Here is a 17,435-nt window from a genome sequence, read left to right as displayed (position 1 = left end):
AGGCAGGGAGAGCTGTACTTACCAGTCCTGAAGAGCTGGGAGGCATTCCACTACAGACCCACTCACTGATCAGTTCAGGGTGGCTGCTGACCCAGCAAACTGTGATGCAGACATCAGTAGCCCGGTCATGTGTGCCCCGGAGCATAAAAGCTCACGACCACCTCTGGAGCGGAGGTTTCATTGTGGCCGACCCAGCATGGAGCTCTGGCCTGCACATGCTCGACGCCGGACTGGGGAGACTAAAAGGGTAAGGGTATCCAGCCGGTCACCCAGTCGGCAGTTGATAGCAGATCACAGGATCAATCATCTTGCTCAAAAAATCAAGTTGCTGCAGAAAAAAAAAAAAGATGGACCGATGGGCCCGTCAGGGTTCATAGGTCCTTCACTAGGCAAAATAAAACTGAGACTGCATGGCAGGCTGGAGGGTTGTTGCCCAAGGGACCGCCCCCTGGGAGGAACTGGAAAGTTCTGAGTGTTACATAACAAGTAATGCCTAGTATTCTCCTAAAGGTGGGCATAACAACCTGATGGCTGAGGAGGAGCTGAGTCAGTCAGTGAATATAAGAGAAATATTTTTTTTTTTTAAATAGTAATTTTCGGTATGGGTTTTGGCCTAGTGTAATATATATATCTATACACACACATACAGTGTACCGTTGACCTATCAGTTCAATTGTTTCTCATTACTTAAATCAGATTTTTATTTAAAAAAATAACAATTTACATACATGCATACATACATACATACATACATACATACAGAAGCAGGATATATGGGCACTTTAACTAGGAGTCATACATGAAGCTATATGAAGGGGCAAGGGAGATATAAATCTTTTATATTAAAGTAGTACTAAAAGCTGAGACTTTTTTTCATGGATATATTTTAAATATAATGCACAATATTGGTAAAAGTTTACGTTAAATGTAATTGTAATGCCATCCATTACCTCCAGTCTATCAGACTCCACCTTCTCTGGGTTCAGATAATGATCTTCCCTGCACAGAGTCTTTAAAAAAATTTTTTTTTCTTTTTTAAACAAACATGTTATGTTATATTTACCTGCCGTTTTAATGGTTTTGCACAGAGCAGCCACGACTCTCCTCTTCTAGGGTCCCCCCCAGACACTTCTGACTCCTGCCTTTAGAGTGCCCAAATAACAAGCTGCAAAGTATAGTATAGAGTGCCCCTATACCAAGGTAAAAAAAACTTCTGCCTTTAGAACCACTCACTTCCTGTCAGGACTACATGTCCCATGAGGCATTGCTCCTTACACATTCACATTTACAAGTTCTCAGGCACTTACTGACATGTATGGATGGTGTGCTGAGATGTATGTGTGCTGCACTGTATTTCCGGATATGTAGAACAAATTAGGCATTCTGTATGCAGGCCAACTAATTGTCTGGCCGATTAATCCATTATGAAAATAGTTGATAACCATTTTCTCAAATCGATTAGTTGATGATTAATCGATTAGTTGTTTTTTGGCGCTACCTTAAACAGATCAAAATCCAGCCAGTTCAGCAGGATCCAACTGAATTTTGATCCATGTATGTGCAGGCTAGTTGTACTGAAGCCAATATATCCATCAATTTCAGTACAACCAGCCTGGCAGATATTTTTCTTTCGATCATAGTATTTTGATGGCTGGGAAACCTCCCACTGTCAGAATACAATAGCTCGGCGGAAGGGATTCCCCCATCAACACTGACTGAGTTGAATGGGGAAATCGAGCGATTTTCTTTCCTTCAATCCCAGGTTTAAGGAAAGAAAAAAATGGCATAACAAATGGTCAGCCTTAGAAGCTGATGAAAATCCTATGAAATTTGACACTCTTAATATGTATACCATTACTTCAGTCTTGTATTATTGAAAAATGAATAATTAAAAAAAATAAATAAATAAAATTACCGGTGTTGAAATGCAAAACAAAAAAACTCTAGATCTACTATAACCGATTTTGCTTTCAGGGGGTGGAAAAAAAAAATCCATCTTTAGTTTGCAATGATGGTTTGGATACCATTAGCTGTAAGAAAATGACCTAAACCATATTAAATTCCATTATTGATTTTCCTATTACTATCTTATGCGGAAGGGCATTCCACAGCTTAACCACTCACAATGTAAAGAACCGCTTCCTACATGGGCGGTAAGATCTTCTTTCCTTCAAAGTGATGTTCTCTTGTCCTATATATAGTCATTATGATAAAACGTTTTTTTTTTTTATCAAACCTTAAAATTGACCTTGAGAAAAAAAAAAAAAAAAAAAAAAAAAAATATGCAAAATGGCTTCTTTGATGCTCCCCTCTCCAAGTGAAACTCTGTAGGTCAGGTCAATAGACTCTAGGGGGAAGATTTACTAAAGCTGGAGAGTACAAAATCTGATGCAGATCTGCATAGGAACCAATCAGCTTCATGGATTTAGGCTCCGTTCACACCTGAGCAGAGCGACTTTCAGGCATTGTTATTTGAGAATTTTTGAGCGTTTTTGAAAGCGTATTTGCCTGTAAAAATTTGGCTGCAACGAGCCAGGTCACACGTCAGTGTGTTTTAGATCCCCCTTCCCCATTTTATTTACCTAAATGGTATAGAAAAATATACTAAGGCACATAAAGCAGTGAATCTGCAGGTATATATCTTTCAAGGTGATGAGAGTAACCACCAGTGAATGTTCATTGGAAAGCACATTTCCACTAGGTTCACACCTATGTGTTTTTGCTGGCCGCGTTTGTGCAGGCACGGCAGCCCATTCAAAATTAATGGGCTGCTGTGCCTGCACTTTGGGGAAAATAGTTATCAAAAAGGTTAAAATTGAGGTGTTATGGGGCCTTAATGTCTACTTAGGATAAGTTCATCTCCCAAGTCTACCCACACAGCCGCTTCATTCATTCACAGCGATATGTCCTCAATGGGCTAGGTGGATGCCAATGAGGTACAGGCAGGAAGCTGAACGAAGTGTTTGCAGAGGCCTGACATTATACCTGCGATCCACTGATCATAGGTGAAATGCTTTGCAGGCTCCTGCGAGGAAAACGTATAAAAACATTTATTTTTTTGCAGAAAGTTTGAGCATTTTAAATTTTTCCCTTAAAGCGGAGGTCCACCCTAAAGTGGACCTTCCGCTCATTGGAATCCTCCCCCCCTCCGGCGCCACAGTTGGCACCTTTCAAGGGGGAGGGGGTGCAGGTACCTGTACAGTACAGGTATCTGCACCCACTTCCGGCATAGATCCTGCAGAAGGTACGCCCCTTTCCGCAGAATCTACGCCCCTTTCCGAAAGTCCCCCGCTGCCTGCTGGGACACACAGGGATCCCAGAGACAGCGGGGACCATCCTTATTGCGCAGCGTGACTCACGCATGCGCAGTAGGGAACCAGGAAATGAAGCCGAAAGGCTCCAATTCCTGATTCCCATACCCAAGAGGGCGGCGGCAGCACCCAAGAAACGATCGACAGATCGGCTTCGGGTGCCGACATCGCGGGCGCGCTGGGCGGGTAAGTGTCAGTATTTGTAGCTGCTGGCTTTAAAAAAAAAAAAAAAACGGCGGACTCCCGCTTTAAAGAAGTAAATCCTGATATTCCCCTGCAAAGTAAAAGCATCGCATACAGGCCCATCATGTTGCACTTAACTACACACAAAGCCCGCAATGTCCCTGCTGGTGGCCGCATCAATCTTCAACCCTCTTCCTCCTGGGGCCATGGACTCTGGCTCAGTGACTTCCCGGAGTCACGGGAGCCGGCGGTAACAGCATGGGCCCTTTAGAAACGGCACTCTTTAGTGCGGATGTGCCGATGACTTCGGTGCAAGCGTATATTGTAAATATCTCCCAAACTGGGGCGTGGCCTAGGTGGTCATGTGAGCGGACGTCTTTCTGAGCAGCTCCGTCTTCTCCCGCTACAATCCTGCTCCATCCTGGGTTAATCCCGCGCCAATCGCCAACTGAAAGACACCGACTGCACCGGAGGACCCCCCCGCTTCCCTGTCGGGTGATATCGGCGGATGGGCAAACGCAGAAGGCAGCCGCCGGCGCGAAAGTCTGCGCACACACGCTCGGGCCAAGATGGCCGCCGGACCACCACCGCGGAGCTCTGTGATTCTCCGGCCTCCACGCCGGATCTCTTTGGGGAATCCTCTCCGCCGTCCTCCCCGGGACATCCGGACCCCCCGATCCTGGAGTCACAGATCTCGGAGGGAGAGGAGGCGGAGGGGAGTGGCCAGGATCCGACGCTTGCCGATGTGCTGCACACCATTAAGGTAAACCATGTGGCTCTAATGGGGACTGTGGCTGAAATAAGAAGTGACTTTACACTGCTGAGACAGGAGGTTCAGAAAATACGCGGAAGGGTGGATGAGACTGAGAAACGTATTAGTGACTTGGAGGATGCAGTTGACCCTATCTGGCCTAAACTTAATACGGCGGGGGGTAAAATTGCCTCCCTGGAAAACAAGATGAACGACTTGAGAACCGCCTCAGACGTAACAACCTGAGGCTGGTGGGTCTTCCTGAGCGGGTAGAGGGGTCTGACCCAGTGGCCTTTCTGGAAAGTTGGCTTGAGCAGGAATTTGGCCGTGACACCCTGTCCCCCTGCTTTGTGATAGAACGGGCTCACAGAGTCCCGGGCAGACCTCTGCCCGCGGGCAATCTGCCACGTACCATGGTAATCAGGTTGCTGAACTACAGAGACAGAGATGCTATACTGCGGGCGGCCAGAGTGAAAGGCAGCTTGAAGATCAATAATGCTGCTGTGTCACTGTATCCGGATTATTCTGTGGCGGTTCGCAACCAACGGGCGCAATTCCAGTCTGTTAAACGCAAGCTGAGAGAACACGCAGTGAAGTATTCTATGATATTCCCGGCTACCCTACGTATTGTCTATCAGGAGAAGGTTCTTTTCTTCCAGTCACCCAAGAACGTCCTTGCATGGTGGGAATCCCTACCCCAACCCCCTCAAGATCCTGCCTGAAGGATAATGGCCTGGATGGTTATCATTCTATTTTCTTCTTTGCCCCCCCCTTTTTTCTTTTTTGCAACTGCCTCGGTCAGGGAGGCGGGTCTCTGCTGCTCTTATTGAAACATGTTGGGACTAACAAGATTTATTTTTTTATGTTGCGGGACTCTTTTTCTCCTCCATTTCTTGGATGAGTACCTGGGAGCTGCTCCAGGCAGAACGATTTTGAGCCACATTGTGGTGAGGTTATCTAGTTGTGGATAATTGCATGGCTATCAGGCCATGCGCCCCACGCATAGCCCCAGTTTTGGGTACAAGCCCGCTCCATTTCCGTGGGAGCAGGGCAGGGTTGTTGCTGCTACTTGGCAGCCCTTTATTTGTTGTCTGTTGTATGGGTGAGGAGTGTGTGGTGTGTGGATGGATGGGAGTATGTCTGTGTCACCTGTCCCCCTGGAGGTACTGTGGCTCTGGCTGTCTGGTGAGGGATTGTTTTGGGGTTCCTGGGCAGGCTACACCCGCTTGTTCACGTTCTTGTACACTATTCCCAGCCTGTACATGGCTGAGGTAAACATATGCTCCTGGAATGTTCGGGGGCTAAATTCTAAATTTAAAACGTGCATTGGTGTTTGAGCAGATTAAACGACTGCACCCGCATATTCTTTGTCTGCAGGAGACTCATCTGGTGGGCTCAAAAATCCTTGCGTTAAAAAAGTGTTAGGTGGCTCACAACTTCCATTCCACTTACTCCAACTATGCTCGTGGGGTGGCCATCTTAATACGCAAGGGGCTACAGTTTGAGTGCCATCAGGTGGTCTCGGACCCCGGGGGTCAATTTTTAGTGTTACATGCCACGGTGCTAAGAACTCCTGTCATTCTGGTCACAATTTATGTTCCTCCGCCAGCCACGGCCACGGTATTCTCCGATCTGAGTACTAAGTTGTCACTGTTACCTGTTTGCCCTACGTTTATTGTGGGTGATTTCAACTCTGTGCTACAGCCTGATCTGGATCGGTTGAAACCCCATGGAAGCGAATCAAGAATGTTTAGTAAATGGTGTGAGGCCTATGGATATGTTGATATTTGGCGTTGGAAATTCCCGGGGGTAAAGGTATTCTCATGTCAATCCAAAACGTATGGCTCTTTGTCCAGACTAGACTATGCACTGGCCACCGGGAGTTTCCTGCCGGTCGTCAGGGCGATTAAATATATCTCTCAAACAGTTTCGGATCACTCACTACTGCAGGTTACCCTTTCCCTGGGGCACTGTCCTTCATTTAGGGTGTGGAAACTTAGTCCCTTGTGGGTGTCCACACCGGGGATACAAGAGGCCATTCCCTCAGATATGTCAGACTACTGGTCCACGAACACTGGCACCACGGCAGCGGGACCTACCTGGGATGCCTTTAAGGCGGTACTGCGCGGATCGTACATATCCCGTATTAAGCATCATAGACGAGCGGGGAGGGCCCAACAACTGGATCTCGAACGTTCCCTTGAGGAGGCTAAACGTAGACATATACTCAACCCGACTGAGACCACTCGAGGTGACCTGACGAATGCCCACAAGCTGTTACAGTTACATCTTGTAGACACGACTAAAATACAACAACTACACCCGACAGCAAAACTACACGAACACGGGGGTAAGAATGGGAGGCTGTAAGCCTTCCTCGCTCATACGGATTATCTGGATAGTTCCATCTCTGCCATACAACTGCCCAATGGTTCTACTACTGAAGACCCGGGGGCGATAAATCAGGAATTTACCTCATACTACAGCGAACTTTATGACGATCCAGTGCCCCCATCGGAGGCTACATTTCAAGGTTTTTTCTCGTCGTTGGCGTTTCCTGGACTGGAGGAGGCCCAGCGAGACCTCCTTGAGTGGGAGATTACTCTTGAGGAGGTGGAGGCAGCGATAGGTTCCCTACCGGCTTCGAAGGCCCCCGGCCTTGATGGTATCCCTTCGGCGTGGTACCAGACCTATACTGAATTGGTAGCCCCTAAGCTACTCCTTACATACAGAGCGTCTTTGAACATGGGATCTCTTCCTGACTCCATGAATGAAGCCCTGATAGTGGTCTTGCCCAAGCCGGGCAAGAACAAATTGCTACTGTCCTATCTCCCTCCTAAACCACGACGCAAAAATTTTGGCCAAGGTATTGGCTCTTCGTTTGCAAAAGGTTATACTCTCATTAATCTCGCCAGATCAGGCTGGGTTTATGCCTGGACATAGCACTTTTGACAATATACGCAGATTATATCTACATATCCATAGAGCATGTAGGGATAAACAAAGTAGTTTGGTACTGTCCTTAGATGTGTTAAAAGGCATTTGATACGGTGCGTTGGTCATTTTTGTGGGAGACAATGGCTAACATGGGCTTTGGCCCACTATTTACAAAATGGGTCCGCCTGCTATACGCTAAGCAGAGTGCGAGGGTGAGAACTAATAGAGATGTCTCATCACCATTTCGGCTGTTTAGGGGGACTAGACAAGGGTGTCCCCTGTCCCCGCTCCTGTTCGCCATCGCCATAGAACCCCTGGCCCTGGCGGTGCGGCAGGCTTCGGGGATAGGGGGCATCTGAGAAGGATTACTGGAGGAAAAGATATCTTTGTATGCAGACGATGCCTTGATTTATTTGGATGGTAAGGAAGGCTCCTTTCATGGTCTCATGCGGGTGGTTGAGGAATTTGGAGATGTGTCTGGTCTGAGGGTAGGTTGGGACAAGCCGATAGCTTTCCCCATCGGCCCGCGCTGCTCCTATGATTATTTGACCGCGTCTAAACTTCAGACGTCCCAGTCATTTAAATATCTGGGCATTCAGATACATAATGAGCTCCCCAAATATGAAGCCTTGAATATTACCCCAATCACAAAACAGATGGTTGACAGACTTCAAGCGTGGGCAACTCTCCCTCTCAACTTAATAGGTCGTATTAACATCTTTAAGATGATATTCCTCCCAAAATTTCTATACTGTTTTCGAGCTGCCCCGGTCTATCTCCCAAAAAAGGTATTTATGAACATAGAATCCAGTGTGTCCTCCTTTATCTGGCAAAACTCCCATCCGCGATTTGCCAAGACATCTTTGCAATCCCCTAAATCGAAAGGAGGCCTGGCCCACCAGAACCTAGGCAAGCATTTCCTTGCCTCCCAACTGACATATATATATGATTGGTTGCATTCCAACCCCCAGCCCCCCTCCGCCATTCTCATGTCAATCCTTCATGCCCCGTTTGACTCGGTTAATGACGTACTGCACAGGGCCCTACATTCTAGATGCTCTAGATTCTCCCCTATGGAGGTGGGTCTACTGGCCTGGAGAGAGGGAGAGAAGCTTCTTTCTATTTCTACCCCGGGCAGGTCACCACAAACATCGATATGGGACAATCCCAGTGTACCTGAACTACAGGGGCACCCAGACTCCCAATGGTGGGCTAGGCTGCATGTTCTGCGCCTGTCCCACATCATCAAGGGAAATGAGTTTGAATCCTTTGAAAACTTACGGGGTACCTTCTCAATAGATAATAAATTTTTCTATAAGTATCTACTTCTTAGACATGCCATTTGGGCGCAGTTTGGTTCCTTGCACATAGAGCTTCAGGAGTCCCCTATGGAGGACCTAATGTCTTACCCGGATCTTACTAAACAGGTTACAACTTTTTATGATCACCTCTCCAGGGCAGGAGCAGACCCATTTTGTAATTCCTTTGTGAAGTGGAAGCGTTTGATACCTGCCCTGGTAGAGGAGGGGTGGGAGGAAACTACTGAAACCTGCTTCCAGGATATTATCAGCACTTCCGACCAATATGTTCAGTTTAAGTTTATTCATCAGCTGCACTACACACCGGCTAGACTGGCTAGAATGGGTTTGAGAACTGATGCCTTGTGTCCTAGATGTACTCACGATAATGCTGATCTATTTCATATGTTTTGGAGTTGTCCTGGACTAAATGTGTATTGGACGGACCTGTTTACATTCTTTGATGATCATCTTGCTCTCCCAGTGCCTCAAACCCCTGAGGTGGGGCTGCTGGGTATATTGAATGACTTTGTCCATAGGGCGTCAGAACGGACTCTTCTGCGTACCATTTTATTTTATGCACGTAAAGTGATCTTATTGCACTGGAAAGACAATGTTCCTCCCAAAATTCAATCACTGTATGGCATTATTAATGGTGAACTCCCTAAATTTAAAATAGTGTATAAACACAGAGCTTGCTTGAAAAAGTTTCATAAGGTGTGGCAACCATGGTTGGATGTTTCTGGATCATTTTGGGGGACGGTCCTGTCCTCGCAGGACCCCCTGGGGAGGCTGTGGGGGTAGGGCCGGAGGTTTGGGCTTTGTGGATGGTGGTCCCGGGTATGGGGGGGGGGGGAATGAAACGGGGTGGTAATTTGCTACTGTATGACCTTATATGGCAGCTATTTATGTTGAAATGATACTGCATAGGGGGACGGTGACAGGTGTGAGTGTGATGGGTGTGTGTGCGCGAATGTTGGCATGTCTGTTGTTGTGTCTTTGTTTTGTTGGGGTTTCTCTGTGTTTTTGCATATAATGCCTCTGTATTCACCTCTGGAGGGAGACTCCTTGACTTATGTACTGTTTGCCTTATATGCTGTATGTATGTTCAAAAATATTTTAAAATAAACACCTTTTATAAAAAAAAAAAAAATATCTCCCAAACTGTGCATGTTTAGGAGATATTTTCAGTACCTACAAGTAAGCCTTATTACCGGCTTACCTGTAGGTAAAAGTGGTGAAGATTTCAAGTACTTTAAATAAGTTAGATGAAAAAAAAATCTTTAAATCTCACCTCTACAGTAATCCATAAGTATAAGCACCTCCCATACATCTCCACTGCTAATAGAATTAATACTGGAATCTATGTAACCGACGATGTTCTTGTGTCCAGAGAGATCCCTCTGCAAGAAAAACACAATATCAACTGAGAATGTTCTCATTAAGACCAGGCAAGAATCAAAAGCTGATCATTCATTGGGAGACCTTTCATTAATCTAACAAGTGCCCATTACAAATGATCTCTGTACTAAGAACTAGATATGATTTCTTCTGAATGCACAAATATGTTCTAGTATAATTCAGTCTGTGCAGCAGGGGGAAACAGCGCTTTTCCTAGCTAGACATGGCTCCAACACTTAGGCTACATTCGCACCGGTACACTGTGTGCATCAAGCAGCAATCACTAAAAAGGAAAAATCACTGGATGTGTGGACAGCCGCGAATATCTGCGGCTGCCAGCTACCGGTCATTTTTTAATAAACGGGGTAGGCGGACGCACCTAGCCACTTAGATCTGCAGCAGGAATCAGAAGATTCCTGTGGCTACAGATTGCACTGGCCTAAATCGTCAGTGCGATTGTAGTCCAAAGCTTTTTCCTGATGAGATCTATGGTATCGGAGATTGCTGACTGATGGTACATAGTCTTCATAACTATTTCTTAGTTCCCTATAAACTATGCCATTAACGGAAGCAATATTTCTGCACAGCCTATGCATACCTGTAGGAACTGGAAAAAAAAAAAAAAATACATTAGTTACCGAAACGAGAGCCTGCCAAAAGATCTATTAATTCTTAACCAAAAATCTCGGCAGTTCTCTGGCCATAGATAGATTGAAATTCAGCTGGTTAACCAGGAATCATCTGAAATTCGACCCATCTATGGCTGTTCATGCTCGACAGTCTAACAAACATTCAATCTCTGTCGAATGGGACTGTTGGTCCCATTCGATCAGCAGCTGCAGCACTGATTAGTTTATTTTGACAGTGGAGGAGTTGCCAGAAGCTTGTGTTGATGGGGAATTCCATTTTTGATCAGCACTCTGACTAATCAAAAAACAAATGAAAAAAAAAAAAAAAAGGCAACATCTATAGCCAGCCGAAACAATTTACAGTATGAGCTTATGTTGTGATCTTCTGAAAATGCTACTGTTACTTGCTTGACTGTCATACTGATGCTTTAATACTTGCTGCATTTCTGGATCTATAACTCAAAAAAGGTAAGATTTAAATACCAAGTATTGGAGCCAAAGATTAATGGAAGAACGTGAGGCAAGCTGCCCCTTTTAAGATTGAATAAACCACCTTAAATTATTTTTCACACACGATCGATGGTGGAGCATGGGTGGCTAAATGATAATTTGCTATTGCAGTTATTTCTTGAACCACAGTGATTGGAATATCGTGAGAGGACTTTGCTTGTCATACTTTATGGAACTGTCACATTGCAGAACCTGTACATTGTGGACTAGATAATTTATACGGATGAATAATTTTTTGGGGGAAATTATTACTTTTATTTTTTGAGTTAGAGTCATACCTTTTTTATTTGCCATCTTTCATTTATAAAACTCAAAAAGGTACTGAAGAAAAATACTGCCAGTCAACTGGCAAAAATTGAGGAGGCTAGCATTGGCTAACGCCTTATTTCTTTGACAGGTGTACATAAAATCACGCTGAAGGTCCTCGTTTTTGACTGGCGCTTCCTTTACGGGCAGCATGGAATGGTTATTTGTCTTCAATCTTTGGCTGCCACCTGTCTTTGTAGAAGCTGGGAAAAGCACTAGGGCCTTGGGTAGTGCAATTGTGAAACAAAAAATGTCTGTACAAGAAAATCACTAACATTTATTGAGACATCTGAATGGAAAACCACATCTCAGATCAGTAGATTGAGTAGATAGAGGCAGATGAAATGATATAGTGTGCAACTCAACTATTTCAGGTAAACGTATAGCAAATCCCTACACCAACATCTCCTAACTGGTCCTATAATGTGATAGGTGACAAAACCAACATATTAGGGGGCATGGGCAAAGCTTGATTTTTTTTTGGCCAGAGAAAGTCATGGTTTGCATACAACATCAGCTGCCTACTGATCTTCAGAACATTTGGTTTTCACTGAACACAACCTCTGCTTTTACATTTTCCAATAAGGCCTCAGTTTCAACTGCTTAGGGTTGTGACAGGTATAGTTTATTCACCACCTTGTGTTTGGAAAGCGATGTCACATGTCTTGTATGGAGTTAGACCTTCGGCTGGACCAGTAACTGCAATCCATTAAACAATGAAAGGGTTATACATCATGGGCTGTATAGTCCCATATATCTTCTAAGGGTTTCAAGAAAGGTAATTACCATGATTTGTATCTCCCGCTTGCAAACCTGGAGGTCATGTTCATTATTCACATACATACGCTTCAGAGCACGCCGCATGCCATTGCCGGTATGAACCAGGAAGACCAGGGCAAAACCACCTGCAGAAGGGAAAAAAAATCAAAAGTCAGTCCAAAACAATGTCCCAATATCACAAGCCTGCAATGTACAGGATACATTAATAAACCTTCTATGCTGCCTTCCTCAGGCCACTGCATCGATTAGGCTGGGTTCACACCGATACGACACGACTGTTGTACAACTATCGTCCTACTTTACCCTGCTACATCTGTCCTACATCGGTCCCATTTCCATCCTACTTAATGAAGATAAGATTTTCCGACTCTGAGATGGTACGACTTGTCCTTTGACCAATCAAAACAATCCCAGCGTGGCAAAATTCCTTTTACTGCTGCTGTAATCACCATGTCGGATGTCACAAGTCGGATTGGTTAGGACAAGAATCCGACTTCAATGATATTCAATGGGCTGAAGTAGGATCAAAGTCGGACCAAAGTATTGCAGGGAGCATTTTCAAAGTCGGACTGACTTGTGTCGGACCAGTTAAGATGGCCTCCATAGGGAATCATTGATTTGCACACATCATGCTACACAAGCTCCCAATATTGGAGTGTTTGTTGTACCAGTGTGAACCCGGCCTTAGAGGCCTGCAATGTTATTCTATCACCTGGGGCTGATTTCATTCTGGAATGGATGAAGGAAGTGGGAACAAGATTTGCTATCCTCTGAAAGTTACTTTGAAGCCAGTAGAATACATCTTAATAGGATGCAGACAAATAGAAGGAAATGTGTAACTGCTATATAGCAGAAGCATTAGAAATAATGCTTAAAGTGGTTCTAAAAAGGCATTTTTTTTTACCTTAAAGTGGTTGTAAAGCCTGAAGGTTTTTTCTATGTATGAAGGTAAAACAGCTTCAGTGTACAGCTCAGTGTACAGCTCCCCCTCTGCCCTAATACTTACCTAAGCCTGATCTCTATCCAGCGATATGCACAAGACTTGAGGCTCCCCCTCCTAATTGGCTGTCTTGTGGCAGTGGCCCCTGCTGTCAATCACAGCCAGTGAGGCGCAGCGGGGGGGTGGGGCTGAGACGCACTCTCTGTGCCTTATGGATACAGAGCTGTCTCAGGAGCGAGCACGCAGGAGTGCCCCCACAGTAACCAATTTGGCAAGGGGAAGGGGCCCAGAGCAGGTAAGTATGACATGTTTGTTTTTTAATATTTTTTCCTTTACAATCACTTTAATGTATTGAACACATTAGGGGAAAAAAACTAACAAAAAAAAAACTTTCTGCATGCAGCTCCCCCCCAGCACCAACAAATATTTACCTGAGCCCAATCTCGGTCCATCACTGTGCATGAGATTAAAGGCTCTTTTGGCTCTCTCCCTCCTCATTGGCTCAGAGACATCAGCGGGAGCCACTGGCACCCACTGCTGTCAAACACAGCTAGTTAGGAGGGATCGGGGCCAAGCCACACTGTGTGCCTATGGACAGAGCCAGCTCGAGAGAGCACATTTTTTTTTTTTTTTTTTTTTTTATTAATCCTTAGTTTACAACCATTTTATCATTATAAGCATTCTCAAAAACACCAGTTTTATTTATAAGCAAGCTGGACTTTTACGGTATCAGCTTCAGATAAATACACTCCTTCATAGGAATATACATTACATACACATCCCACCATAATAAAAGGACAGCGTGGCATCTCAGCACATAATTAACAGATGTTCCGACTTAAACACATTTCACTATAAGTCCTTGCTACAAAAAGCAATAAATAGGCCAAATATAAAAAAAAAAAAAAATAAAAGAATTGTTGCTTGCACAAATAGCTGTGGGAACCGTCAGCCTACCATTGCTTCCAATAGGGCTGCCTGCTTGTAATTGCACAGAACCCCTGCTGGGTCTCCCAAATTGAAGCAGTAAATGGAGCCATTGCAAGTGTGAATGGGGTCTTAAGTCCCATACACACTATCAGATTTTCTGAAGATTTTTTCCTTCAGATTTACCAAAACTATGTAGTGCAAGGGCCTGCCTGATTGCATACAAATTGAAACTCCTAAGGTTTGACCTCATATTATATGATTTTGGTAAATCTGAAGGGAAAACTTAGCAGATAGTGATAGTGTGTATGGGGCTTTAAAGTGATATTAAAAAGGCAGATTTTTATTTTTTTATAAAATAATAAACATATCAAACTTACCTGCATTGTGCAGTGGTTTTGCACAGAGCAGCCCTGAACCTCCTCTTCTTGGGTCCCCCCTCTCGTGCTCCTGGCCCCTCCCTCCTGCTGAGTGCCACTATTGCAAACCGCTTACTATGGGGGCACCCGAGCAGGCTCTCTCCTGAGCCGCTGCTTTGTGTGCTCATTCACACACGGAGCACATCTCGCCGCCTACCTCACTGGCTGTGATTGACAGAGGCAGAGACTCGGGAGAGCTGCTGCTCTTGTACACATCACTGGATCAATATGGGGCTCAGGTAATTATTGGGGGTCAGGGGACGGACTAGTGCACACAAGGTTTTTTTTTATCCCAAACTATGAGCCTTTACAACCACTTTAAAGCGGGGTTCCACCCTAAAGTGGAATTTCCGCTCAACGGAACCCTCCCCCCCCCTCCGGTGTCACAGTTGGCACCTTTCAGGGGGGAGGGAGGTGCAGATACCTGTCTAAGACAGGCATTTGCACCCACTTCCGGGCATAGACTCCCCAGTCAGCAGCTGTAGTATTTATAGCTGCTGGCTTTTAATAATTTTTTTTCCAGAGAAATCCCTCTTTAAGCTACTAGCTAGACACAGCTGATTTAATCAACCAATAGATCACTCCACTCATGCCAAGAGCATTCATTCAGGAATCTCCACTGCCACCAGCAGCTGCTTGAATACCCAAACACTGACTGCACCCGACTGGATGTGGTCACTATTTGACCACCAATTTTCCACCAAGCTCTTGATTTTTTTCAATTCAGTTTTGTTGAGCCAGATTGTGCCAGCTGGGCCAACCACAACTCTAATTTCCTGCTGAATTGACTGAAAATAAAACAGAGAACGTTGAGTTGAAAGGGTTGTAAAAAAAATAAACAAACATATTATACTTACCTGCTCTGTGCAAAAGTTTTACACAGAGTGGCCCCGGTCCTCCTCTTCTGGGGTGTCCTTGCGGTGCTCCAGGCTCCTCCTCTCCTCGAGTGTCATCATGGAGAGCCGCTTTCCATGGGGGGGTATTGACACAGACAGCAGGACTCAGCTCCGCCCCCCGGCTAACATGTCACTGGATTTGATTGACAGCAGCGGGCGTCAATTGCTCCTGCTGCTATCAATCTATCCAATGAGGACCTAAGACAGCGGCTGGAGCTGCTGTGCTCGTCACCGTCAATGGAACGATCCGGTTTAGGCAAGTAAAAGGGATGCAGCTGCACTACAGAAGGTTTTTCAACTGAATGCATTAAGGTGAAAGACCTTGAGGGTTTACAACCCCTTTAAGCCTCAGAGAAAAGCACTAGAGTAGGAGAGGGTCTGGTGGTGAGCAATGTGGTACAATCTGGCTTTGTGAGATTGTACCACCTGCAATAAAGCTTGTTGGTTGTCTTCTAGTACATTGGGAAAATGTCCTACACATTGCATTTTGCATGCACTGCCCTGCATGGTCCTAGTCAAGTCAAGCGGTGGGGACCATTAAAAACTACAATACAAATGTGATGGTATGAACCAGAACCTGCTCATTTACACAGTGCAAACAGCAACTAATTCCACTATACTTAGATCATAAATGTGATATAAATGGTAAACTCAAATCAGTTGCTATAGGTTGCTGTTCCCGGTATATCACATAGCAACTATACAGTTATTTTCCATGATGAGCCCCAGGTGCGCCCCCCCCCCCCCCTTTTTTTTTTTTTCTCCAGGTAGCACTGTAAATAAAAAAAAGAGATAAAATATGACTGGCTGCTATGGATGTGTAAACCGTTAAAAGAAGATCTGGGTTGAAACTCTTGCCATAGCCGTCTGCTGTGAGCTGCAGAATCAGTGAATTTGGCAGGGTAGAAGTGACACAGCATGACGCAGAGGACACGTTCAGGTTACTAGTAAACCTACAATTATGGTGACGCTTAGTCATTATGGACAGACAAAATAAAATTACATGACCTCATACGTGTATGGCCCTTTCACCTCTAATATAATGCAACGCTGAAGAAACAAAAAAATAAAAAATAAAAAAATAACACTTTGGAGCGGGATGCTCTCTGCAACATGTGTGCAAAGTTATTTATTCTGGACACATTTCACATAAGAACAACCACTTTCACCGGAGGAGGAATCGGGTTCCAGTCATACAGATATTAAGGCATTCAGCCAAACAGTTGGGAATCTACTTGATGGCTTCTGTATGTTCTGTATTTTAATCACAGCCAACAAATAACACAGCCCTTTACAGACCAAAATGATTGCCTGCTCCCAAAGAGCTTGCAATCCAATACCACTGTTAAAGTCCCACTATTCATGCCCTATCTGGATGGACACCCCTTAAAAGGAAGCCTTTTCTAAAGAGGCCACACATGGTTCAAAATGCAGCCACTCCTCACTGAACTAGCCAAATGTTGATCCATCTATGGCCAGCTTAAAGAGGAAGTAATCTGTCCCACTCTGATAATTACTTCTTATAATGAACTAAATGAGAAGAAGCATCAAACTATAGCCACTGTAATCCAGCCCAAATCGCATATTACTTACGGTTTAAAGAAACTTTAAAAACCTTGTTTCCAGGGGTTAGGCAGTGCCATCTTAAGTATTGTTTTCTGAGTCCACAGTGGAGTGTATTTCCGCCCTTACATTGAGCACTTCCTCTGCTGTTAACCAATCCTTCATAATCCAACGTTTCTATGGCAACCCTGCTTCCCGGTGTAACGACATGTTCGGCGACCCATCACAGCTTGCTATGAAAGGGACGTTCCGTCATCGCCATCTTGCTACACCCCACACTCGTCCACAGTAAGGATACACTAAGAAGGGGGAAAGCGGACATGTTACACACACTGGAGTTTTGCATTTTACACATATTTATAACAGTAAAGTCTGTTTCTATAGTGAAATACAGTACAACTCTGTCTAACTACTTAGATCTTGAATTTTAAAAGCAGCGGCAATCCTGCTCATCTCACAGGTTTGCTAATCTGACAGAAGTTTGCTGCTTTTAAAATTCAACATCTAAGCAGTCAGACGGAGTTATAAGTACTGTATTTCACTATAGAAACTCCCTTTATCGTTATGAATACGTCTAAAATGCA

At 44.7% G+C, this 17,435-nt stretch overlaps 1 protein-coding gene across 5 annotated transcripts in view; it reads right to left on the bottom strand.

Moving 5' to 3' along the window:
- Nucleotides 1-17,435, bottom strand: part of AAK1 (AP2 associated kinase 1) — a 196,088-nt gene that overhangs the window by 124,496 nt on the left and 54,157 nt on the right. For all 5 annotated transcript variants that reach the window (XM_077469460.1, XM_077469462.1, XM_077469463.1 and 2 more), the window contains exons 2-3: nucleotides 12,113-12,231; nucleotides 9,775-9,883 (exon numbers count right to left, since the gene is read on the bottom strand). In XM_077469460.1, the coding sequence (XP_077325586.1) occupies nucleotides 9,775-9,883; nucleotides 12,113-12,231 (228 nt within the window). The remainder of the gene's footprint in view (nucleotides 1-9,774; nucleotides 9,884-12,112; nucleotides 12,232-17,435) is intronic.

The sequence above is a fragment of the Lithobates pipiens genome, unplaced genomic scaffold, assembly GCF_037356315.1.
Source record: "Lithobates pipiens isolate NorthernLeopardFrog02 unplaced genomic scaffold, aLitPip1_a1.2 Scaffold_8, whole genome shotgun sequence".
Taxonomy (NCBI): domain Eukaryota; kingdom Metazoa; phylum Chordata; class Amphibia; order Anura; family Ranidae; genus Lithobates; species Lithobates pipiens.
This window is presented reverse-complemented; position numbering and strand designations above follow the sequence as displayed.